We start from the raw sequence: 25,190 nt of genomic DNA, 5'->3' as shown, positions 1-25,190 counted from the left end.
AATACCTCCAGGATCAGGTCCTAAAATAGGGGTGGGAAAGTCTTGTGCTTAAGGATATAATAATCTGATTGGCAGATGTGCTTTTTGGGGTGGGGGAGAATGGTGGAGTGCTGGTTTCCTCTGAAACATGAGATACTGCCCAGGGCTGGAGGCAGATCACTGGGCATAATGAGTGCACGAACTGATCCGGTATGAAGTCCTATTTTCCCACACTGAAAGTGACACTGGCAACGTGCTTTTCAAACGTGCTTCCACTCACAGGGGTGACTTTGGATAAACAATTCTACTGGCCCAGTGGAATATGTTTACACCCCACTGGTGTGGTCTGTGCCAGAGGTCTCTCATCTGATCTCTTTTTGTGTTAAGAGGAACACCTGCTGCCTGGGACATTTGACACTGGCCCTACTTGTACTAGGGGTTTCTGTACATGTCCCTCACAACCTGTGTTTTGCTATCTATGTTTTCCATGAAAGTGGTTTCTTAAAAGAAAGTTCAAGGGACTTGTCTGTTTTCCTGGGCCAATTCAAACTAAAAATAAGATGAGCAAGAATTACACCAACTTCATCAGACCATAGGAAACGGAGTAAATTAGAGCTGGCTGTTAATCCAGGCTTATTATGAAAGGGATGCTGTTAACTAGAAGTTTCAGAGTAACAACCTATCCTAAAGGATGACCCAACACTCTCACAAATCTTGGGAGACAGGCCAGTCCTTGCCTACAGACAGCCCCGCAACCTGAAGCAAATACTCACCAACAACCACATACCACACAACAGAACCACTAACCCAGGAACTTATCCTTGCAACAAAGCCCGTTGCCAATTGTGCCCACATATCTATTCAGGGGACACCATCACAGGGCCTAATAACATCAACCACACTATCAGAGGCTCGTTCACCTGCACATCCACCAATGTGATTTATGCCATCATGTGCCAGCAATGCCCCTCTGCCATGTACATTGGTCAAACTGGACAGTCTCTACGTAAAAGAATAAATGGACACAAATCAGATGTCAAGAATTATAACATTCATAAACCAGTCGGAGAACACTTCAATCTCTCTGGTCACGCAATCACAGACATGAAGGTCGCTATCTTAAAACAAAAAAACTTCAAATCCAGACTCCAGCGAGAAACTGCTGAATTGGAATTCATTTGCAAATTTGATACTATTAATTTAGGCTTAAATAGAGACTGGGAGTGGCTAAGTCATTATGCAAGGTAGCCTATTTCCTCTTGTTTTTTCCTACCTCCCCCCCGATGTTCTGGTTTAACTTGGATTTAAACTTGGAGAGTGGCCAGTTTGGATGAGCTATTACCAGCAGGAGAGTGAGTTTGTGTGTGTATGGGGGTGGGTTTTTGGAGGGGGGTGAGGGAGTGAGAGAACCTGGATTTGTGCAGGAAATGGCCTAACTTCATTATCATGCACATTGTGTAAAGAGTTGTCACTTTGGATGGGCTATCACCAGCAGGAGAGTGAATTTGTGTGCGGGGGTGGAGGGTGAGAAAACCTGGATTTGTGCTGGAAATGGCTTTTAGATAAGCTATTACCAGTAGGACAGTGGGGTGGGGGGAGGTATTGTTTCATATTCTCTGTGTATATATAGAGTCTGCTGCAGTTTCCACGGTATGCATCTGATGAAGTGAGCTGTAGCTCACGAAAGCTCATGCCCAAATAAATTCGTTAGTCTCTAAGGTGCCACAAGTACTCCTTTTCTTTTAACTAGAAGTTTAAAACTCCAAGTGTAGATGTAATAAAATCTTTCTAGGGGTTTTCATATGGATAGAATGATTTTTTTTATATTAAAAGCAAAATTAAATAAATGGGGTGTTTTATTTATTTGTTAATTTAAGCAGATCCCTATAGGGTTATGAACTTAAACAATAGCATCTTTGTGCTAATATATAAGAACCAGAAAGAAAAACTGAATAGAAACCAATGGGAAACTAAAGTGAAAGTAAAGGAGTACTTGTGGCGCCTTAGAGACTAACCAATTTATTTGAGCATAAGCTCATAAGTGAAAGTGATCACATTCTGGTTTCAAAGTCCACTTTGAGTGAAGTGCAAAAGTAAACAAATAGCTTACACAGTGAAAAGGAAAGTAGAGTCAAAACAAAACAAACCAAGGACAAAACTACCTGTGCAGGTTTAATAATCTGAAGTGCTATTAGTAACACAGGCAAGCAATTATTTCAAAAATAGGAGTTTTAACTTTTATGTGTGACCTTACCCATATCATTTCCCTTCTCTGTGCTGCTGTTTTTCTTCCTTGTCTATTTCTATTGCAAACACATTGGGGGCAGGAACTGTCTTTTTCTACCAGTTTGTACCATGCCTAGCACAATGGGGCCTTGATGTAATACAAATAACAATACTTAATATTGTTATTGGTGTACTGTTAAATTAATAAGATGAAAGAAAGAAACTTGGAGCTTGTTTTCTCAGGATGGGGAAGAAATTTTCTCCTAGGTCAGATTGGCAAAGACCCTAGGGTGGGTATTTTTTTATTTTTATTTTTTTTGCTTCTTCTACAGCATGGAGCACAGGTCACTTGCAGATATGAACTAGTATAAATGCTGGATCCTCTGCAACTTGCAGTCTTTAGCTTAGGGAGAGCTCATTGGTTTGAGCATTAGCCTGCTAAACCCAGGGTTGTGAGTTTAATCCTTGAGGGGGCCATTTAGGGATCTGGGGCAAAAACTGGGGATTGGTCCTGCTTTGAGCAGAGGATTGAACTAGATGACCTCCTGAGGTCCCTTCCAACCCTGATATTCTATGACTTCAGTAACTCAGCCAGAGGCTATGGGCCTATTACAGGAGGGGGTGGGCAAGGGCCTGTGGCCTAATGTGCAGGTCAGACTATATGGTCCCTTCTGGTGATGAGAATAGCTCTGTGGAGTTTCTATGATAAGCCTCATCTATTGGAACATAAAACAAAAGGGAAATATGCAGTACTGAGACTATTCTCATAGATTAATTACTGTAAACAGGTCAGGGTGCATAAATTATTGGTCAGAAAAATCAGTGTCTTTATTGAAACGCTTTTGACAGCGAAACACATTATTTCCAGTTGAACATCTTGCAGGGAAAGCCCATTAGGGATACATTTTCTGGGCATACTCTCTGAAGTTGAATGAGACTTCCGATGAGGTACTCAGACATTATAATGATAAGGGCCATATAGGTACCTACTATAGATAGATAGATAGATAGATAGCCAGCCCTAGGTTTATTAGAAGGGACAGGTATGCAACAAAGTTTTTGTCCCCCCGCCCCCCCAATCTTGCAATGGGACCTGCTTGTGTGGGCTCCTTGTGGGCCAGGACTAGCAGATGTAGTTGTAAACTGAGAGCCCGGGGGTGATGATTTCATGGGCCAGGGTCCTTGCTTTTGATGTGGCAGCAAACAGCCAGGCCAACTTGGGGGGCACTCTGCAAATAAATGATCCCCTTCACTGAAATGGGGGGTGGTGGTGGAGCGGGCTGAGCTCATCCAGCAACCAGTGCCTCTCTCAAGGGGCCAGAGCAGCCTTGTTCCCTGAGGGCCTTTAATGGGGTCTGGAAACCCTCAGGAGGGCTGCTGCCATGAATAGAAACCGGGGACCTGTCTCTCTATCCCCCTGCCTGCGGCACACGACGCCCCCCCCCCCAGATCTCACCAGGGTTCATCTCCCCCAGATGCTCCCCCCAAGCAGCCCCAGCCGGACCCTGACTCAAGACCCAGCCGGCGGGGCGCTGGGGGCCCCCCACGCTCAGCGCAGCAGGGAGCGGGGGGGGGGCGTAGGGAGGAGTGGAAAGCAGCCCCCCACCCCTCCCCAGCCCCCATCGGCCGTCAGAAACCTCCCTTCGCCTTCCCCTTTAATTCCGGCGCGGCGCAGCGCGAGGAGCCAGACGGCATCGCTGCTGCAGATCCCCCCCAGCTCGCTCCGCAGCCGCGGGAGGCGGCGTCCGCCCGGCGCCGGGGTCCCCATGCAGCGGCCCGGGGCCGGCGCCTGCGGGGTCCCCGGGCCCCGGCCGGGCTTGGGGGCGCGCGGGGCCGGAGCGAGCTGGGCTTGATCCCGCGCAGCCCCCACTCCCCCCCCCCCAGCCCAGCTCCCGGGCCGGGGGATGCGCCAGCCGCGGGGGGAGCGGCCGCCCTCGCCCACCGCTGCCCGCGCCCGATGCAGCCGCCGAGCCGCCGGGCTCGCTAGCCCGCCCGCCCCCGGGGGGGGCGGAGAGCCGCGGACCCCGCCTCGCCCGAGGCTTGGCGGCGGGGGCTGAGCGGCGCGCGCCCGGGGAGGGGCCGGGGGGGGGGCTTCCTCCCCTTGCACCCCCCGCCCCCCACGGGCTGCAGCTGGACCCCCCCCCGCCCCCCAGCCCGGCGCTGAAGAGCAGGGCGGGGAGCGCGCCGCGATTTTCCCTGCGGATCGGCCAGCCCCGGCTGGGGCGGCGGGGGAGCCCGCAGCATGAGGAGGCTCCGGAGGCTGGTGCATCTGGTGCTTTTCTGCCCGCTTTCCACGGGCTTGCAGGTGAGGATGGAGGCGGGGGAGGCTGGCGACGCAGCTGCCCTGGCGGAGGGGGGGGGACGGGACATCCTGCGTCTTCGGAGGCTGGAGGTCGGGGGAGTGTGTGTGTGTGGGGGGGAGGGGGCTGCCTTTGATCCCAAGTTAGACATACGTAAATACCTACAAAGTTAAGCCCATGTCCGGTCCTTCAGATTGATCCTGAACAACCTAGTGCCATTTGGAGAAGGGAATTTTTATTTTTTATGTTTAAAAAAAGGGCAGGGGTGGATTTAACCCCCCCCCCCCCACCATTACTCCCAAGGGGATTTGCCTGAGGGGGAAACTTACACATGGTTAATTTCACTGCACCTTTGCTTTTCCCTTGTACTGGACCTTGTAGGTCAGGGTGCTGGACACACAGGGAGAGATGAAAATTGTGGCTGTTTAGCTTTGTGCGCATAGGACAGATGGATGGATGGGAAGAGTCTGATGAAACCATTCCCTGGTACCCAACTCATGTTCTTCTCCTGCAGAATGCTGGTTTCCTACACCAAACGCTCGAAAACCCTCCAGCCCTGGAAGCTGTGAGTCACTCTGGTGGCTTCTTTTTCCATTTCCCCTGAGGATTTTTTATTTATTTTGTTTATTTTAATTTGATCAGAGTGCCTGGTTCTCTGTAGTTACTGGAGAGGGTCGGTATGGATGCTGCACTTGGAAATCTGTTTCTGACCCTGCTATGAATGAAATCTCAGGTGCGCATGTAATGAAAAAAGCAAATAGATGGATATTCAGCTTCCAGCGCCACTGTATTTAGGACTTGATCCAAAGCTCATTGAAATCTGCAGGAGTCTTTCCACTGACTCCAAGGGGCATTGGATCAAGCCCTTAATCCACTGGTTTGCAGTGAGATATTTTAACCACTAATGCTCCCTCCCCCCCCCACGCTCTGGCTTGTTTTTGAAAAGTGATCCTGGATTATTCTACATGGGGTAAATATGGACCAGCATGGCACACCAATTGCATAACATGAAGTTTAACTGTGAGCCTCATGTTGGAAAGAATCCACATTGCATCTACATAGAATGAAAGAGCCAGTTAATCAATCAGTCCTTACATAAATAACGGAATAAGCCAATGCAGCAATGTACCAGTCTAGAACAATTATTTTTTTCTTTGGCATGCCGACCTAACTGGATTGAAAGTCTGGTTTATAGAGAAGGACTAGGAACGATTATCTCCCAAGAGGTCTTTGGAGTGGCAGGGAATAGAACCTAGCAGTAGAACCTGAGGCTTTTACTCAAGGCAAAAATCCCAGGGAATTTCAAAGAAAATGAGCAGGATTTGGGGCTCACTGATTTTTTTTTGGAGGGGGAGGAGATCTGACTCTGGAGAGCAGAAGTTCCTCATCCATGAATGTTCTACCAGCAAAAGTCACATTGAAGCCAGCAATGATGCTTGTCTTTTCAGGTGGCCATTAAAGCTGAAGGGACAATCTCAGCTGCTCTTACATGTTTGAGTAGATGGAAAATGGGCTATATGTGGAGAGGAGATTTCCTATTATCCATTAGGGCCAGCACTGCGGGAGAAATGGAAAGAATGGCAGAGAAAGTGAGAGGAATGGCAAGGGGGGGAAAAAGAGAAAGAAATCCAGCAAACCCCAGAAAGTTGAGGGAGCAGTTAAAGAGCAAAGTTCTCCCGTATGGCAGATCTGTTCCTGCAGAATGATGTATTCCATTCTGCCCTCTCAACCCCTCTCTGACTGGAATGATCACAGTCCTGGCAGCATAGATCTAATCTGCAATGCTAGCTCGGCCCTGTGCCAAAGCATGTGGGACAGTCACAATGAGATGGGGATTGCTGCCCAGGAAGGAGCTGAGCTGAAAGCATTCTGCTGGCTCCGTTTAGTCCTGATCTCAGAGGTGAAGGGCCTCTGAGCTCCCCAAGCTCTCTGCTTTCCTTATAATGCTAAATCATGGCACTGAAATGGGCATTGGGGTGATGCTGTACATGAGGAGCAGTGTGGGCTTTACACGCAGGACTTGAAATCAGTCCCTGGCGTGGAAAATGGAGTGTCAAATAGCGAGCCACCACTGCTGCGGAGCAGACACAGTCGAGCCTGTTAGCCATCCATTTTGGCATCTCTTGACTGCGCCCTGCTCCTCTTATGCCAACTGTGCAGCTCTGGTAATACTTAGCAGCCTTTTGCACTTGCGTTAGGATTAGTGCCGTAGTTATTTTTCCAGTACTCACTGTGTTAACCCTGCAAGGCAACGTCAAGAGACCAGCCGAACTGCTTAAAGGCCAAATCCAGCTCGACTTCTTCGCACAAGAGGTCTCACTGAAGCCATAATGGCTTGATTCTCTGGGCCCTGCACCTTGTGTCATCCATTATACTTGGGCAAAATGGGCTAGGTCCTCGGCTCTATCCCCAAATATCCCCCTTCTATCTGTCTATCTACACAGCCTTCTGTCTATCAAGCCCTGTAAATGTAAACCGCAGCTGTGCTGATTTGCAGCAGCTGAGGATCTGGCCCAGGATGGGCAAAGTGGGGAGTAAATGATTTGGCATTTCATGCTCCCTTTGCCCAGGTGCACATGCTGCCGTAAGGTGCAAGGCAGCGGAGAATCTGCCTCTAGGTGTCTGTGTGAAATCAGTGCATTTGGCAGCTGATGTGTGCACGTTTGATTTTGATCTGCAAAATCAGAAATGTGATGCCGACAGAAAGGAACTTGATATTCATTGGGTAGAGAACCGCTGTCGGTGAGAGCCTGGTGTGCACTGATAATAGTCCTGAACCAGTATTGTTTGAGAAGCTGTATTTTGCTTTTTTTTTTTTTAATTTGTCTGTTATACAGTTTATGCCTTTAATGTGAGAGTTGTGGGAAATCTTATTGACAAGCCCTGAGTTTCTCTTTCTGTTAGCAAGGCTTGGCAGTGGTAAAGAATCACAGAAAGAGCCTTTTTCCTCCAACACTGAACTCCATCAGAATAAGGGAAAAACCAGCATTATCCTTAAAGCTACTCTCTGTGTCTCCAGGCTTCAATGGAAAGCTTTTGCTGAGAACCCAAGGCCAATCTTATCTAGATTCCTGCAACAGATTTAAAGAAACAGTACAAATATTTTTTTCCCACTGAATGCATCCGATGAAGTGAGCTGTAGCTCACGAAAGCTTATGCTCAAATAAATTGGTTAGTCTCTAAGGTGCCACAAGTCCTCCTTTTCTTTTTGTGAATATAGACTAACATGGCTGCTACTCTGAAACCAGTACAAATATACAGGCCATGGGGCAAATTGTTTTGAAAAGAGCCAAAACGATGTGGTTGATGAAACCGACATTACTCTGGAAGGATGCGGGGGTCTGAAATGCACTGGTGCTCTCTGTAGTGAAATAACAGTCAATCCACAAGTAAAGCCCAGCAGAGAAGAGAATGGATGTTGCACATTTTTGCCCTAGTCCCACATCTATCCTGAAAGAGCATCATCAGAGGGGCAGCTAGGTAAGCATGAGAATGGCTGGCAGGTCATGGAGAGCTGCTGCAGAAGAAAGGAGACAGAGCAGCCTTTGAGGACTCTGTCAGTTTCGCCTTTGAAGCTAACTCCAGCCAAGTATCTGTAGCACTTCAAACAGGAGGCACTAAAGACTCCTGCTGGCCAGCTGACAGCTTGTTATTCAGCCTGCCCACTGTACGCTGGCCAAAGCAAGAGCAGACGCTAGCTGCTAATGAGATGCAGTTTATCTTAATGAGAGGGTCCGGTTTAACAGTAAAACCCCGCCCGAGACTGAGAATAGGTTTTGGTGAAATATACATTAAAAATACCCAGAATGTATCCGTCCTCGCGGGGATGAAAACTCTGCGGAAGGAGCCAGTGGGAGCTGAAGATCTGTCACGCATTCTCAGGGTTTCAGATGGAATTGGAACACACTTGTCTGCTGTTCTCTTGTCCTTCCCTTTTGTTTGTTCATTCACCTGCGGCACACTGCTTAGCTCCTTGACTGTGAGCTCTCTGGGGCAGGGACGTGTCTTTGTGTTAGTTGGTAGGGGGCCCTGATCCCTGCCTTTAGGGGTTACCCACAATAGAAATAATAATTAGTCAAGGAAAGCTACCTTTTAAACACTGCTACAGATTCTCTCTGATTTCCCGGAAAGTGGCCCATATTTTGCCGAAAACTAAATACATACAAATAAACAAACAGATCCCTACTGGAGCCAAATTCTGTTCTCATTTACACGGTATGAACCTAGAGTCACTCAGGGTTTTTAGCTTGGTGGAGTTACTCATAAAACCAGAAAAAATTAAACCTGAAGGGCCAGATCCTCAGCTGGTGTAAACTGACAGAATTCCACTGACTTCAGCGGAGTTATGCTGATTTATTCAAAGTGAAGATCTAGCTCTAAATAAATCAAGACAAATGGGTCCTGTTATTATTTAGAGAGAGGGGCCAGTCGCATTGTGCTAGATGCTGTACAAACGGCTCTGGAGTAAATCCAGAGTAACGCCGAGATTTTTAGCTCAGTGGATTTATTCTGGATTCCACTGGTTTAACTGAGAGCAGAAGTAGCCGTGACTTTGGAAACTCTAATACCAATTGTCTCAGCTGTGACATGCACCATTTGGAGGACGATTTCCTCTTTCAATTCACTGGGAAGGCAAAAAAGTGAAATAAAAGGAGCAGGAGACCACGGCACTGGGAGTTGCAGTAGAGATGTCTGTCTTCTAGGACCATGCTAGGAAGGTCAGGGGTCTAATTCCCCTTCATTGCATGTGGAACACCACTATAGGAACGCACCGGCGCTTTGCATCCTTCAGGGCAAGAGTGATGCTTACACGTGGTCAGTTATTCAATGGCTTGGAAAAAACTAACTCAGTGGATGAAGGTTGGACTATGTCACTCACAGCAGCTTAAGATGGAAAAAGGTCCATTCGATTATCTAGTCCATCCCTACTGTGTACTTTGGAATACGTTGTCTAGGCAAGTTTTACATGTCTTAAGAAATGGCATTTCCAATACCCTCCTTGGGAGAGCACATAGCTGAATGGACCATCATTGGGCTGATGGCTGAGCTGTTAGGATATGTAACTTCGCTTGAAAATGGAGATAGGATAACATGAGTGCAGCCTCTCATCTCTTCAGCTTTTATCTATCTATCCAATCACTTGCCCCAATATAACATGTAGTATTCTCCTATAACTGGCTTGCACTAATTTATGAACCTATGTGTATGATGTGCTGACATTAAACCAGGGCCTCATCTCAACTGCCAGATCCAAACACCTTCAGGGTTTGGGGTGTTCAGAATCTAGATCCAAAATATTGCTGCCCAGGCCCATCCATTGCTGACTCACTGGAGGCTGGATCCCAGCCATGGCAGCTTGCCCAGCAAACCTCTTTGACAGGCTTAGCTAAGGAGCTGGGTTTTTGAAAAAAAAAATAAAATGTCCAAATGGGCCAAAGGCAATTGGTATTTAGATAAAATTCATCAAAGGAGAAAAACCACTGGTGTCATCTTCTGGAATGATTGGCTGGCTTGCTCCACAGATGGAGACCAGGTTTAAAGTAAAGAACACTAACATTTTAGGGACCTGTCCTGTAGTTCTTGTGCAGGTGAGGCTCCCAAGCACCTCAGTGGGAATGTTGACCCTGTAATTGTGTGGCAAACTCTGGCAATTTTATTGCGAGTCTCAGGATATTTGGTATTTTTTTCTTAAAGTCCCAGCTGCTGGAATCATGTGAATACATCAGAATCAAGGCTTAAACACCAGAAGACAAATATTATTTTTTTAAATCTCTTGATTTTTTTGTGGTGGGGTGGCGGCTGACTCATGATTTGTGAGCACTTGGGGTTGTCCATATTGCTGGAGCTAGCTTCTACCTGCTGAACTGGCTTTCTCTTCTTGGCCACACAGGAGTTTCTAGCCTTGCTGCTTGGGCCAATGCAGTAGAGCCACTTTGCAGAAAGAGGGCTGCCTTTTCCTGTGCACTCTTGTCGACCCTTTATGTCTCACTAGATCCCATGAGACCACCCTTTTTATGGATAATTTAGCGCCTGTTCCTGTTTTAACACCCATGGGGTCCATTAATTTTTCCAGTAAAGGATGTGAGTAGGAGTTTGAAGAGCGCAAGGAGTGGAGTATTGAACCCTTAATTTCTGTTAGGCAAACTCCACTCTCTTCAGCGTTCCCCCTGTCCTCCCTGACTCTTCCTTTTAATTTCCTCCCTTTTTTCTTAAAATATATATATATTTTTGCCTTGTTCCTTCTAAGCTATCAATGGGGAAGACACGTGGTGAAGCTTTGTGACCATCAGAGATAATCCAAAGACATTGATACCTACAGTCAGACAAATAACCAGACTAACTTGGACAGTATAAATGTTCAGGCATTCCAAAGGACTCAAATAGCATGTGGCTTTACAAATGTTTGGGCCTAAGCGTGCTGCCCTTAATTGAGCAAAATTCCTATTGAAGCCTCCTGCTCATGAAATGCATTGGCCCAGTGTGTTTTTGTCCCCCTCGAGAGGCTGAATCATGTAAAAGGAGTATGACTCTGTTACTGATGTCAAGCTTGCAGACCCAGGTCATGTTTGTAGCTTGAGATGTCCTGGATTCAGTGCTGTAGGTGACCCAAGCAGGGCATCATTACATTCAGATACCAAGAACTGGAATAGAAAAGAATAGGAGTACCTTGCTCACTGACCTGACTTCAAGACTAAACACCCAGTCTCACTTGACAGGGCTATAGCCCCATATCAGGCCCCCTCTAGATCCAACAGAAGCAGCCTAGGTGGTAGTATTAAACTGCCACGAGAGAGCCCCATTTGCTGATGATGTGTGTGCCTTTATTGAGTACAGCTGATTTTAGATGTTAAATGCAACATAGTCAAATAGGAATAGCCACAAATCTCTTGTATATGACAACTGCTTCCAGTAATTAGAGTCCCCCTTTTTACAGACATTAATTTGTGGTGAATTTTTTTGATGGTGAAATAAGGCAGGCTAACCTAGGGCTTTGTGAGCTGATTCACACCTTGCTACAATACTTGCAATTAGCACACACTGTGTCAAGATGTCTGCTCAAACCTAGACGCTTTCACACTTATCTGCAAATTAGTTCAGAAACAGTTATTCAGATTGAACTGAAATAATGTAGCTAACGAAAGCCCATCAAGTTGAAATGCAAGAACGGGAGTGTTTGTTGCCCTTGTTTTTTGACAGCAGGTCAGAACACCATAAGGTGTTCATGCAGCTAGATCAAGGAGGTGCTATAGGCCCAATATTTAGAATCCCTAAGTGGCTTTGGAAACCATAATGGGCCAAATCTTCAGCTGGTGTGGACTGGTGTAAATCCATTGGGTCCATTCAGATCTGGCCTTACATGAATGGAAACAATTGCCAATTTTGGTGAGTTATTTCACTGGAAACTGTGGGTCAGATTCACCCCGATGTGACTCTCTGATGAATTGGATCAGTGTGTTTATAATCTTTGCTGGAGACCCAAATACAACATCACTGAGTGGGCACAGATAAACCAATAAGAGCAACATTGATTGGTTGATAAAACGTGGTTGCCGAACTCTAGAAGGGTCAGCTGGAAACAAGCTAATGAAATAACGAAGTGAACAATTAACAAAGTGACCGCCAGAGTCAGTGGAAGTTCTCACTGATATTTCTGCACCACTTGCTAAAACCATGCAGGCCCCTCCGGCCCCCCGGCTCATCCCCTCCAGGAAAAGCCAGCAGAAATAGGGAGGCATTGAAACACACATTGACAGTCAATAAATTTGGCTTCTCAGACCAGTATGGGGCGTGAGTCCACAGCTGGTGACCTCTAAGTGAAGAGACCCTACTTCCAGCCCCGGGTGTTTGATCCAAAGCCCACTGAAATCAATAGAAAGATACCTATTGACTTCAATGGCCTTTGGATCTGGTCCTAAAAATGGGAACTCTCAGTTTGAGTGACTTGACTGATCACAGCTGTTGAGACAGAACACGAGGAGAGAGGGTGTTTCTGTGGTAGCCATGATCCACACCATAAAGTGCTTTATAGGTCAAAACCAATGCCAGGAATTGCATCTAGAAACAGAGTCTCCTGTGAAGAGCTCTTCCAAGTAAGGGACTCATCCAAAGTCCATTGAAGCCTATGGAAAGACTTCCATGGTCATTGGGTCAGGTCCTAAGTTTGCAGCTGCTATTCTGCACTAGTTGAAGTTTGCAATGCAGGAATCCAGTCTAGAACCAACCAAGGACTGGCTCACTGGGGCAAGGTCCCTCCCCTGCCCCAGGAAAGGTTGTAACCTCCTCATCACATGCAGATGAAATGAAGTGGTTTGCTGCTACATCTACTTAACTGCTTAAGAGGCACTGGAGATCCACCAGGACTCCTGGATCCCATTACAAAAATCAGGCAAAGATCCTTATTGTAGGGAAGCCAAATGATATTGGATAGCGAGGACATTGCACGTGCTGGTCCCGGGGCAGAGAGGGAGAAATTACCATCTTAATGCCAGGAACAAATCAGTCTCTGAACAGCATTGTTTGCATGGAATATTGTTGATGCCTTTGACAGACCATTCATTATTCATTGTTCCTGTGGACTCTCCAGAATGAAAACCCACAGGTAAGAACCTGACAGTCATCATCATCATCATGTTCCCATTACGTCTCTGGCATTTAGGGCAGCGATGAAGCTCCTCCACTCCTGTCTTCCAATGGTTCCCAGGTGTGCCCCAGGTTTTTCAGCTCAGCTACCACAGCTCATCGCCATGTTATTTTCAGGAAGCCTCATTTTTGCTTGCCTTCAGATGACCATCTTATTGCTATTCTGGTGATGGAATCAGTTTCCATCCGAAGTACATGGCGCAAGGCTGTTGTTAATCTTCCTGATCCCGTCCATCTGCTCTCGCTGCCACCCAGGATGTGTAAGCTGAAGCGTCTCATCTCTGCTGAGATGTCTGTGTGTTCCAAAAACCAAGTTTGGTTTTTGTCTTGGTGGTGAGCACTTCAGTCTTCATGCCAGTGGCTTCCTCTCTGCTTTCACTGCTGGCAGTCCTACGGGTCGTTGACACCTGCAGGCCATCACACACAGTAATGGTCGACTTCTCCACTGCTGTTTCCGTAACATATTTTGTTTTTTATGGGACAGGATTGCTAGCCCTGTGCCTAACCCTCAACCTGGAAGGCCAGGATGTCTATTTTGTCTGACCCCTCCTCCACAGACCAATTCGGCATCGTTGAACCTGCCAGGAGCAAAAAGCCACTGGCGACCCAGACTCTGGGGATCGTTAGAGCGTGCAAGCTGTCCCACCACGACAAGGCACGGACACCAGAGGACAGAACCTGGCAGTGCTTGGTGGTTTTGTTCCATGTACACGAGGTGTTCCGAAGGAACAACAGGCGATGCCTCCAGCTGTATATGTCAGCCCAGAACCATTTTATCCCAGTGCCCCTTACCAAGGGGACAATGGCAGTGTTAGAGAGTTTATGGGTGCCTGGAATCCCTGCCCTTGGATTATATTGTATCTAGGAATTGGAGTTTTCTGAACAGGCCCTTGGAACAGTTTCATAGGAGGGTCAGAGCCTCTGCTGTTGCAAACCAACCCAGTCAATGGTGCTACACTGGTATCATCAACTGAGCCCAACATGTGCCATGAGAGAGGCGCTTGCACTGTGAGCTCTTGCAAGCAAGGCAGCCCTGGAGTGGCTCTGTACAGGGGAGATGAGAGCTCAAAGGGAACCCCAGGTGCTGGACATGATCCCAGGGGGCGATTTCCCCCCCTCTGAGCTGGCATTGAATCAAAACAGCAGCATGATGTTAGGGACTCAAAGGCAGCCCGTTGCAAGGGAAAGGGCTCTGTAGACCTAGCGTAGAGCTCTGTCCCTCGTTTCTCACATAACAGAAAATGTTTGCTTTGGAAAGGGCTGATGTTTCTTGCATTGCAATGACACAGCCGAATCACCTTGGGGCACAGTGACATCACCCCAAACCTAGGAGTCAGCTTGCATGTGGTTTTGCCTCACAGGTTCCAGGACATGTGGTTACCCATCTCCATCGTACTGAAGAGTCTGGCCAACTTCTCAGATCCTCACAACATAATCTTCCTTTTATTTAATTTGCAAATGACCTACTCGCAGCCATAGTTTCATGAGAGATTGGGGTGTACAGATAAATCAAAATAAAGGTAAGAAAGGGTTACCGAGAACAGAAAGTTTGAAGTTTCTGCTGATGGTCAAACTGTTCCATGTGGAAATGTAATCACGTGAGCATGTCTCCCCCAACACACGCAGACACAGCGTTCAGATCTCCCAGGTCCAGATCCTCAACAGTGTTTAGCTGTCTAACTCCCAGTGAGGATCTGGGTCGCAGTCACTCCCTTACGCACGCACAGGGCCATGTACACAGACACAATCTCTTCCAACACAGACACACTCACACACTCTCATACACAGACACTCACTCCCCCAATAGGTATGTACCCAGATACACACGTGAATACATATGTCCATGGCCACACACACACACACATCACATATGTCTGCCATTAGGATATTTCCCCTGATAGTCAATGCATGTCTACAGTCTGTTCGGTGACCTTCTCCTCTTGCCTCCACATGTAATAAGCTTTTTCGACGGCAATTCCGCTCCGTAGGGGCTGACAAAAGCCCCATTTCAGTTTAATTGGGGCTATAATCTGTGGAAAAAAATGACCAGATTTGGGCAGAAACCAGCTAGACTTCTCTGATCTCAGCCTGAGGCTTTTGACACTCCCTCCAGCTGGGCTTTTGTGTAGCAGGGCAGTGTCTACACTGCATTGTAAATCTGTCCGCAGTGTTTCCAAGCCCATGCTTGAGCATCCACCCTGCATTGTAAACCTGGGTGTACAATTGCTGGATCCGCGGTCTCTCACCTGGGCTAATGGGTCCACGCTGCCCTATGCAGACCTTCTGACTTGGATCTGCGGCTTGAGCTGCATCTGCACTGCAGAATGATAGAGCTTGGACTCAAGTCTCAGGGCATGGCTACACTTGCCAGGTGGGTACTAGGACCAGGGTCCTGAGTAGCTGACTCGAGTCAGCCTGATTTGTGTGTGGACAGAAGGGCGGGGTTGGTCTCAACCCTGAGGCTGAGCCTGGGTTTACGGTGCAGTGTAGACATACGCAATGGGATCGAGAGGGGGGTAATTGTTTCTTCCCCTAGGAAGGACTCTGCAGGTGCAGAACTTACTGTGTGTGACTCTCTGGTGTGATTTGCTTTGTACCTGTCAGTAATTCTGGGAGTGAAAAACAGCCCAGTTATAAATGCGTCTATCTGCTCCGCCCAGTGTGCTTTAAACTCAGGACGACTGCAGGAGCGGGGATGGGGAGTGACTCCTGCACTTTCCTCATGCTCCTTCCCTCCACGCCCAGAGGCCACTGGGACCAGATCCCCAGCTGGGGTAAATGTGTGTTAATCAGCAGTGCTCCACTGACTTCAGTGGCCAAGTTCCACCAGCCACGGGTCTGAACCAGTTGGCCTATGGGGGATCCTGGCTCTCACTGTGCTATGCCTAAACAAATTGATAGGTCCCCTATGGGGACCGCCGCCAAAACCTTAATACTGCTGCTCCCTGCAGAGACTCACCCGGGGCCACCTGCTTATTTTACCTGATCCTTAGAGGAAGGAGATCAATGCTCCTCCCATGGGGCCCAAACCCCCTTCTCTGTACTTGCCTCCTTTTTGTTTTTTGCATTGTAGTAGTGCCCAGAGGCCCTGATTCGGGATCACGGCCCCCATTGTGCTCGCCCCCATTGTGCTCGTTGCTGTACAAACATCCATCCATACACGACTACAATGCAAAGAACAAAAATGACAGAGGACGGTCCCTGCCCCAGAGAGTTTACACTCAAAGCTCAGCAAGGCAACAGGTGAATACAACAGCTGGGGTTAGGGGGACGGACAAGGTAACAGTGAAATGACCACTTGGAGTGTAATAAGTCACAGTATACCCACTGCCCACCCCTTTTCAAGCGTTAACTTTTATATTCCTTGTATGTAATGCCGGCATTTTCCTGTTGTTTTTTCCAGAGTCGTCTCCCTGGCATCAAAGTGAAATATCTTTTCCTTGCCTGGCTGGGCATCTTCGTGGGCAGCTGGGTGGTGTACATGCATTACTCATCCTATTCCGAACTGTGCAGAGGTCACGTCTGCCAGATGATAATCGTGAGTGCCGGCCACTTTCACTTGATCCTGCTGCTTTACTTCAGATCTGTGTGTTTTTCAAAGCCCTCAGGAAGGGGAGCGGGGGACTTGGGGCATTGGGAGGTAGTGTGATCAGAGCAGGGGACCGGACTCAGAAGTCCTGGCTATGTTTCACCGAGGGAAGCGATCGCTGTGATTGTTTGGATGTCATTTTTAACACATTTTGGGGGTTCTTGAGGATGAAAGGGGCCATATATAAAACTAAGAGAGGAGTGGGCTGAGAATCTCATAGGGGAGATGCTTTCCTGTGAGATTTCTCGCTCTTTGGCTTCCAGGCAATGGAGGGGAAACAGCCTGTTCCATGATGTTTTCACATTTCAAAAATGAAGAAACACCCCAGCTAAAGATCCAGGCATTCACATACTGTGGAGAGGCTCAGAGCCTGATGTACTCTTCATAGCTGGTGTGTGCTTCTATAATGGACTGAACCAAATCCCTGGACAAGAAGCCCACCAAATTCACGGATGTTGGAATCCCTTCCCATTGTTTGCACTGGTCTCAGTTCCCACAATGGGTTGATCCTGCCCCCTAGGGACTGAACAACATTAGGGCTGGCCAGAAAACAAGAATTCCTTTTCACAAAACATTTAGAGCTTTAGTCGTTTGTTTTCATTCTGTGTCGGAGAGTATTTTTGTGAAAAACCAGAGAGAAAGAGTCCCAGGCAGAGCAGAGACTTGACCCCCAGTCTGAGAAACACTAACATCAAACCCAAGCAGCTTCCGTGACAGGTTTCAGTTCTGACAAATTGGCATTTTCCAGCAAAAAAAAAGTTTCATCAAAAAATTCCCAACCATCCCCAAGCTTTGGAGAAATGTGGACACAACTCCAATCCAAGTTTTGTAGCTTGGCCTTATCTCTGATCTTAGCATTTCAGGACTGAGATGAGGTTTGGTTTGAGTTCTTATAAGGGGCCAGGAGTTGGGGGAGGTTTCTGTTTTCTCCCGGATGGAAGAGAGGGGATGACTGTAGCCAAATGATGCTGGAGGGCTTTTTGGCATGGACGTGACTCCTTCCCTTCGTGGGGAGATGATCTGCTGTACTTGGTTACATATCGAGGGAGCTCTATGGCCTTTATCCCCTAATATCTGAGTACCTTCTACTGAATGAGCCAGCTGCAGGGGGATCTGAGAATGGAACACGTCCATGTGGGCAGAGATGGAGTGAGGCGAACAATGTGGAAAACGTTTCTTGACAAACGCATGGCGTGAATGAATGGCAAGGGCCATGTGTGCAGCAGGGGTTCTCAGAATGAGTTCAGTCTCACACGGGGCCGTGTGGTGTCTCAACCCATTGCATGCCCATGGGGGCAAGGTAAAGTAGGGCCAGGAATGGGTGTGTCTGAGGAGCTGACCTGGGCTTGGCTTCCAGCCTCATCATGCTAAGCAGACATGTAGCCAGGCTCTCCCCTCTCAGGCCTCGCTCCTGGTACTCAGCTGGAGTAGCCTGGAGAGGAAAGATGTCCTTGCAATGAATGCCCTGGGCTGGGACTCAAGACATAGAATCACAGACATGTAGGACTGGAAGGGACCTCAGTAGATCGTCTTGTCCAGTCCCCTGCACTCAAGGCAGGACATCTGGGTTCAAATGGCAGCTTTGCCCCAGACTCCCTGTGTGAGACCTTGGGCCTGTCACCTCGTCTTGGTGCCAGTTCCCCCTCGGTAACATGGGGTTAATCTGTTTTTGGGGACTGTCTCAAACTCTGTTTATGGAGCTCCGATTGGGGGCTCGCTGGTAACAAATAACTAAGAACATGAACTGATGAGGCAGGGTCCTTGCTCTGCAGTGCACTCGCCCCTGCTCACTCCTTCTCACCTTGTGCCAATGCGCCCAGTGCCCTCAGCACGTCCTGGGCAGCCCTTCCCCTCCCAAGCAGCCTCCGGATGTGCTGAGCAAGCAGTGCTGCAAAGTGCTGTTACATGATTCCCTAGGGTGATGGCTGGAAAGCTGCTTCAAACCATCACGGGCCTTCTTACGAGGTTCCTTGGGCTTTATTAATAGACGTCTAATTAGAACGAACACCCCTTTGGTTGTCCCAGACACTCACCCAGTGCTTCCCTTCTGTGACCTCCCAGTGCCACAAGTGTCCGACCTGCAAAGAAGCCCACTTAGTATTCACCCGTTAGCTGTAATTAGTGGGGAATCAAAGATCTTATATGCCACAGTTAACATACACAAGAGTTTTCAGCAGTGTAATGAGGCGTAGATGCCGAAGAATTTTCTGCTTCTCTGGCTCATTTCTTACTGCCTTCCTAACCCCATTAACACTTGTTGGGTTCTGCTTCGTCTCAGCTCACCTCTGCTCTCACCCAAACTTCCGCAATGGAAGTAACACCGGCCCCAGAGTGAGCTTTAGTGCGGGCCCACGGAGCCCCAGAACTGGGCAGGGCCCCTTCAGTTCAGATTTCCTTTAAAAAATGAGTCAATGTCTACCCGTTCTCATGGTACTGTTGCCAGGATAGGTATTCCCAAGGCCCTGACCCTGCTCCAGCTCACAAAGCTGGTCATTGGGGCTTGAGACCATGCCCCTGGCTTCGTATAGCAGGAACGAGACAAAAGCAGCCCCATTTCCCCTGCATTCAGCAAGGGTGTCCACAAGAGCAGCAGCACCCTGGCCCCCTCGCATGTGGGGAAGAGCAGGCACAATATGTGATAAGGCGACGGCCTCAAGCATTGAAAGGAAGTTGCAAATGTTGCCGCCTTGAGAAGTGGCATCACTCCACAGTCGCTCTCTCCCCCGACTCCCTCCTCCGAAGCCCCCTCCCTAAAACCCAGTGTGGCCTCTTGCCAAGACAGCCTCCTGATCTCCAGCCCATCTATTTCCTGGAGATCCACCTGTTGAAGCATCATCCAGGGTGTGGAGGTGCTGTTGACCCCGGGGAAGGTAGCAGCTTCCTCTCCTCTACAACATTTTCCCTCCTCTCTGTGCTAGGACACTGTCCCCTCTCTTGCGGGAGAAGAACCTCTGACACTAGAGGATGTGAGCAAATGGCCAGACACGGGAGAACCAGCAGGGTAGATGGGACAGCCAGCATGTAGAGCTGTGCTAGCATGTCCAGACAATACCATTGTCTGGAGGGTGGGATCTGGGTACCGAATGCACAAGCATCTACTACTGAGCTGCAGGAATATGGCCAAGATTTGCAAAAGCAACTGGTGACTTTGGGTGCCTCAGTAATCAACCTCAGATGCCTCAAAGGGGCATAATATTCAGAGGAGCTGAACACCCCTCCTCTGCAGGTCAGACCGCTTCAAAGTGACTCAGGATGGGCCCGCACCAACCAAGATAACGAGTCGCTTTGGAAAATCCTGTCCTAAGTCTTTCATCTGGGAGTGAGTAGAAGGCTAACAGAGGATGGGGGCAGAGACTAGAGGGAGAGCCATTGCTGAATGCCTTGAGCCGGTGTATTATACCAACATGTATGCTTGGGAAGCTGAATTTTTCCAGCCTCATGCTGATTTGGTTTGGGGTGAATACACATCCGACGAGCAAGGATCACAGCTGCCTGGATGGCTATTTGTGGGGGGCCGAGCAAGTGACCCTACCTTGAGACTCCTGTGCCATGTGTTGACACTGGGACACAACATCCACGTGCTTTGAGTGCTGGATTGCATGAAGCCATGGGGATGTCTTACAGAAACATCCGGGGGGTTCCATTGCAGCCTGTTGTTGTGTTGGGAGAAGTTTGTGCTGCCATGCAAACCTCCCGAACTGACAAGACGACTAGAACGCCAAATGGGTGGGAGAGGGATTTGTTGAGGTTGGGGGGGGGGGGTCATGTCCCCAAAATGCAGGGATGTCCTGTGCCAATGCAAAATGCACGCAGAGATGGACAGGTAGCCATTGTTCAGGATCATAGGATGGAGTCCAGTGTCTTCCTGTTATACCCACCCAATGCAAATCCTCGTCTGGCAAAGAAAATTATTCTGGCCCTGATCCTGAGCATCCACTGAGCACCCTCAACTCCCCCGATGCAATGCTCTCAGTATCTCTCCGGCTCAGACCCTGCAGGGCAGATCTCTTTGCTGCGAGATTAATGGTATTTTGCACAATCATAAAAAGAGCTAGCGTGTGTTAACAGGCATGGATGCTTGCATATATAGGCATGCACATGCTTGTGTGTGTATGTGCATGCTTCAACATCTGTGCACACGCGTTTGAGTGCATAGGCCTGTTTGTGTGAGCGTGGTTGTATCTGTGCAGCCTTGTGCACATGTGAGAGTGTGTGTGTGTGTTTACTCCATTTAAATTCCCAGACATGTATTTCCTGGCTGGAGCTGTGGATTTCATTGAGACAGATTAACTCTCCCCCCAAGTCCCCAACCCCACTCCCACTAACCAACTCCTGCAAATGGCCATGGTAACATTGTTGCGTTCTAATCGGATAGTAGGAAGGAAGAAAGCAGTGATGGGGGGTGGGGGAGGGAGGATGTTAGTGGGATTGAAAAATGCTTTATTTGCCATGCAGGCTGAGCTGTCTAATTGAGCCAGCCAGCGCTGGGAAGCTATTCAGACCCAAAGGGATGGTGGATCGGGGGAGCTACGAGAAAGACAATATTGAGTAAACGGTGTAACGCTGTCCATCAATTTTATTGTTAACTCTCTGTCATCTCCCTTTGGGGTTCTAAATCGCTACTAACGAGTTATTCGTTAAGGATGTAAATCCTGCTGTCAAGATTAGAATGAAATAGCGGCACGTTCATCTCCTTTTTTAATTTTTATTTTAAAGCGATGAAGGGTCTTTTCCACTGCAGGCCATGATAGGGAACGATCCAGGGCCCCAGCCTGGTCCTGTCACCCACAGAGAGATGAGCCACATGGGCCCACAGGGGAGGAGGAGGCAGGCATCTCTTCCACCTGCAGAGGTGCCGTGAGCATTCCAGGGCTGGGGCACATCTGGAGGAATCTCTGCCCCAGAGCTTCAGAACTGCCCATGGGGCTGGGGCCGGGAAATGTAGCGATCACCAGAGCTTCTCTGAGAAGGGCGTTGATCTGGAAGGGGGTTGGAACAATGAGGCACCAGATCATCAGCAGAGCTCTGAAGTCAGATCAGTTCACCCCATCTGTGGGTCTGGGACTCAGGTACCGCAGTGATAAGCAAACACGGGGCTCAGTAGCCAATAAACAGGTGCATGTGTGTCCAGGTCCGTCCCTCTACTGCTGTCCCACTGGGGCCTGGGGAGACCCGTGCATTTCCAGGCCTGAGTTCCCTTTGGAGCACAGAGCGGAGGTGGGCCGCTGAAGCCTGCTCCAGTTGACACATTTGAGCCTGTCTTAATCTCCTGCTATTGATCCTGACCCTGCAGCTAGGAACGGGTGAAGGGGGAAGTGTCTGGTGGCTCCTGTGTAGAACTCAGAGGGGAGAGAGGGACTGGGGGGGGCATCCATGAGGAACAGCCCTGCGCATAGTAACGGACGTCTGTGGAAACTTGATGCCTTATGAACTGACCCAGGTCCTCTGGGTGCTCACTTGAGGTCCTTTGTTCAGGGCAATCGTCGCTCGCTGGATATCTGGCCCCATCTCGGCTCCTTTGGGCTCGTTCGCCTTTCCCTGAACCCAAAACCTCTCCCTTGTAACATGATGAGAGAATCGGCCCTTGTGTGAGCCCACCCATGTGCCAGGTATGCTCCCTGCCCCTCCGGGCCCATGCCGGGCTGGCTCCATGCTGCCAGCCCTGCGGTCACAGGGAGCCCCTCCTCCATGGCTCGGATGAAAGGTTAGTGTGGCGTGGTACACGGCCTGACATTGTGTGTGAGCAGCTCCGCTCTGCTTGGCAGCTCTGCAGGGACAAGCAGGCATTAAAGTGGATGGACCCAGGGGAAGCAGCTGTCACTGGACCAGCCATGGGAAGTGGCACGGGAAGCACACCCCGCAGCTGCCCGCTCACATCTGATACCTGTACCCTGCCCCACACCTGGCTGGTCTCGGAAACCTGTGATGCAACTTTCATAGTTCTGCCTAGGCCTTAACTCTCTTTCTTCTTCAGACTGCACGTTCCCTTTGTTATTGTAGGGTTGCTCACGTGAGTTTGTTATTGGAGGGTTGTGCATGGGTCCTAGGTTGAGCATGTATGTTTGTTTTTTGGGTGGCTCATGAGTCCTGGAGCTGCGTGTCCTGGAAACATAGGAATTGCCTGACCAGAGCAGACCCTTGGTCCACCTAGACTGGTATCATGACTCGAAAAGTGGCCAGTGAGAGGATGCTTCAGAGGAAGGTGTGGACATTTCCCATAGAGACAGTTTCTTCCTGACCCCAACCAATTAGTGGTCTGCCTATACCCTGAAGCATGAGAATGTACTGACTTGTTTTTGCAGTGTCTTGTAAATAGCGGCCAGTGTGGATCACGCTTACAGAAGAAAAGAACATTTCAGCTTCTACTGTGGGGAAAGAACTATACAAAGAATTACACAGACTTTGAAAACAGAGAGAAAAAGATGAAAGTAGATCAGATTTGGGGTCAGGCAACTTCAAACCTCTCTCTTTTTCTTAGCTTAGCTGCAGCATATTTGTTTGCTGACAATCATTAATACTCTCCTTAACTTTCACGCTCCTCAGCTGGTGTAAACTCGTGTAGCTCCTTTGACGTCAAAGTTGCTCCACTGATTCGCACGAGCTGGGGATCTGGCCCTTAGTGTATGTTTGTGTGTGTGAAGGGGGGTGTTTAGAGTTAACAGCAGCTTCATTTCCATGGACATTTCTCTAATGCAGAATAAGGTGGAACTTCTAAACAGGTATGTTCATGTGCCATCCATACTAATGCCAAGGAGTTGCCTTGTGAATCAGTTATTCTAAATATACAGTGAATCCATAACTCTGGGAGACAACATCAGGATCAACCTGGCTACCTGTCATTTTCTTTGCAGGCATATCAGGCAAGTCAAGCATGTACTGTGACTATACACTAGGGCCCTGTAACAAAAGCTGTTGGGGCCACAGACACATGGGGGGAGGTGAGAAGACCCCACCTGACCGGAAAGCAGGTCCTGTTTTCTGTCAGTGTTGATGAGTTCAGTTATGGTAACTACTCCCCGTCTGCCTATCTTCACCCTGCGCTTTCAGTTGGATATAAGATTCCGCATCAGCATCCCTTCTAGACTGTGGTGTAGTGCTGTTGTGTGCTGCTAAACAGCTGCCATACTCCAACCCAGAAGTGGCCGCATTTCAGTGGGGGATGAAGTGACTCCTCATATAGTTTATCTATTCACTTTGAGATGAAATGCAAGATATTCGTATTGGGCCAATACTCAGTCCTTACTTAGACAAAGCCTCCATTCTTGTCAATGGGAGTTTTGCCTGAACAAGAGCTCGATAGCATTTTGGCCTATTGTTACTTATTCCAGGGGTCACCGTGGCTGACTGTCCAATCTAGTGTTCCCATCAGATCTGCCTTCAGCAGTGATTAATTCTTGTAATTGGAATGAAGTGGGGAGGAGAGGCTTCACTGTCAATGCTGCTGGAGTCAGATCTGACACCAGCCCTGATGAATGAAATCTGTGTTGTGATCTAATTAATAAAAGACAAGGGGCAATGATAGCATCGGTTTGGAACAGATTTCATTCTATATGGGGTAATTCCTTACGAATAATTATATCTAGCCCTCATATAGCACTTTTCATCAGTCAGTCTCAAAGCACTTTACAAAAGGAGAGAAGTATCATCATCCCCATTTTACACCTGGGGAAACTGAGGCACAGGGTGGGGAAGTGATTTGCCTAGGGTCACCCAACAGGCCCATGACAGAGCCAGGAGTAGAACCCAAGTCTCCTCTGAGTCCCAGTCCAGTGCTCTGCCCACTAGGCCTTATGATTTCAGTGGAGTTACTCCTGATTTATAGGGTTGTTACTGAGGTCACAATCTGAACCATTCCTTATGTACTGTTATTAACTGGTGCACAGGCCTTGTGCTGACCCTCTGCCCAAAGGTGAATCCCTCCATGACCCCTCATTGAGCTGGAAGACTTGACCAAGGGGACTGAGTCATCCACACAGTGGGTGACGGAGGCTGGTTTCACGCTGAAGGCTTCACACAACAGGTAGTGAGTAGGGGTTCAACATGGGCTGCAGATACCTGCACGTTGCCCCCCAGCTTGTGTGCGCAGCTGGCCCATGCTGCATACATACATACCTCCACTGCCTTCCATGGCAACTCTCCACGCCTGGCCAGGAATTCATCCAGCCAGCGGATGGGTAAGGCCCTCGCAAAATGGAAGGAAGGTCTCGAGAGAGCAGTCTCTCTCTCTCTCTCCCCACTTACTGAGACAGGCTTTTTAATCAGCCCTGGTTATTGAAAGGACGTACTATGTTTTGGTAATGGATCGGGGATGGGAGTGAGTGAGAGGGAGATAGATAAATTCAAAGCTTTTAGCGCGTCAGGGGCCAGAATTTACCATCGAGAGCTGGGGATGGGAGTGGCCTCTACTGAAGAGTTCTTAAGGCCCCGATTTAATGGCTGTTAAACGAGGAGTGATC

General features: G+C 48.6%; 1 protein-coding gene across 3 annotated transcripts in view; it reads left to right on the top strand.

Moving 5' to 3' along the window:
• The first annotated feature begins 4,447 nt into the window (after positions 1–4,447).
• The window catches only part of DIPK1B (divergent protein kinase domain 1B), a 38,182-nt gene continuing 17,439 nt past the window's right edge, over positions 4,448–25,190 (top strand). The window contains exons 1-2 of one of the 3 annotated variants that reach the window (XM_077835932.1): positions 4,448–4,510; positions 16,549–16,683. In XM_077835932.1, the coding sequence (XP_077692058.1) occupies positions 4,448–4,510; positions 16,549–16,683 (198 nt within the window). Of the gene's footprint in view, positions 4,511–16,548; positions 16,684–25,190 lie in introns of those variants that run through there. The other 2 variants (XM_077835933.1, XM_077835934.1) reach the window with 2 other exon arrangements.

The sequence above is a fragment of the Eretmochelys imbricata genome, chromosome 16 (assembly GCF_965152235.1).
Source record: "Eretmochelys imbricata isolate rEreImb1 chromosome 16, rEreImb1.hap1, whole genome shotgun sequence".
NCBI lineage: Eukaryota > Metazoa > Chordata > Testudines > Cheloniidae > Eretmochelys > Eretmochelys imbricata.
Note: the sequence above shows the minus strand (reverse complement) of the source record. Positions and strands in the feature narration are given on the sequence as shown.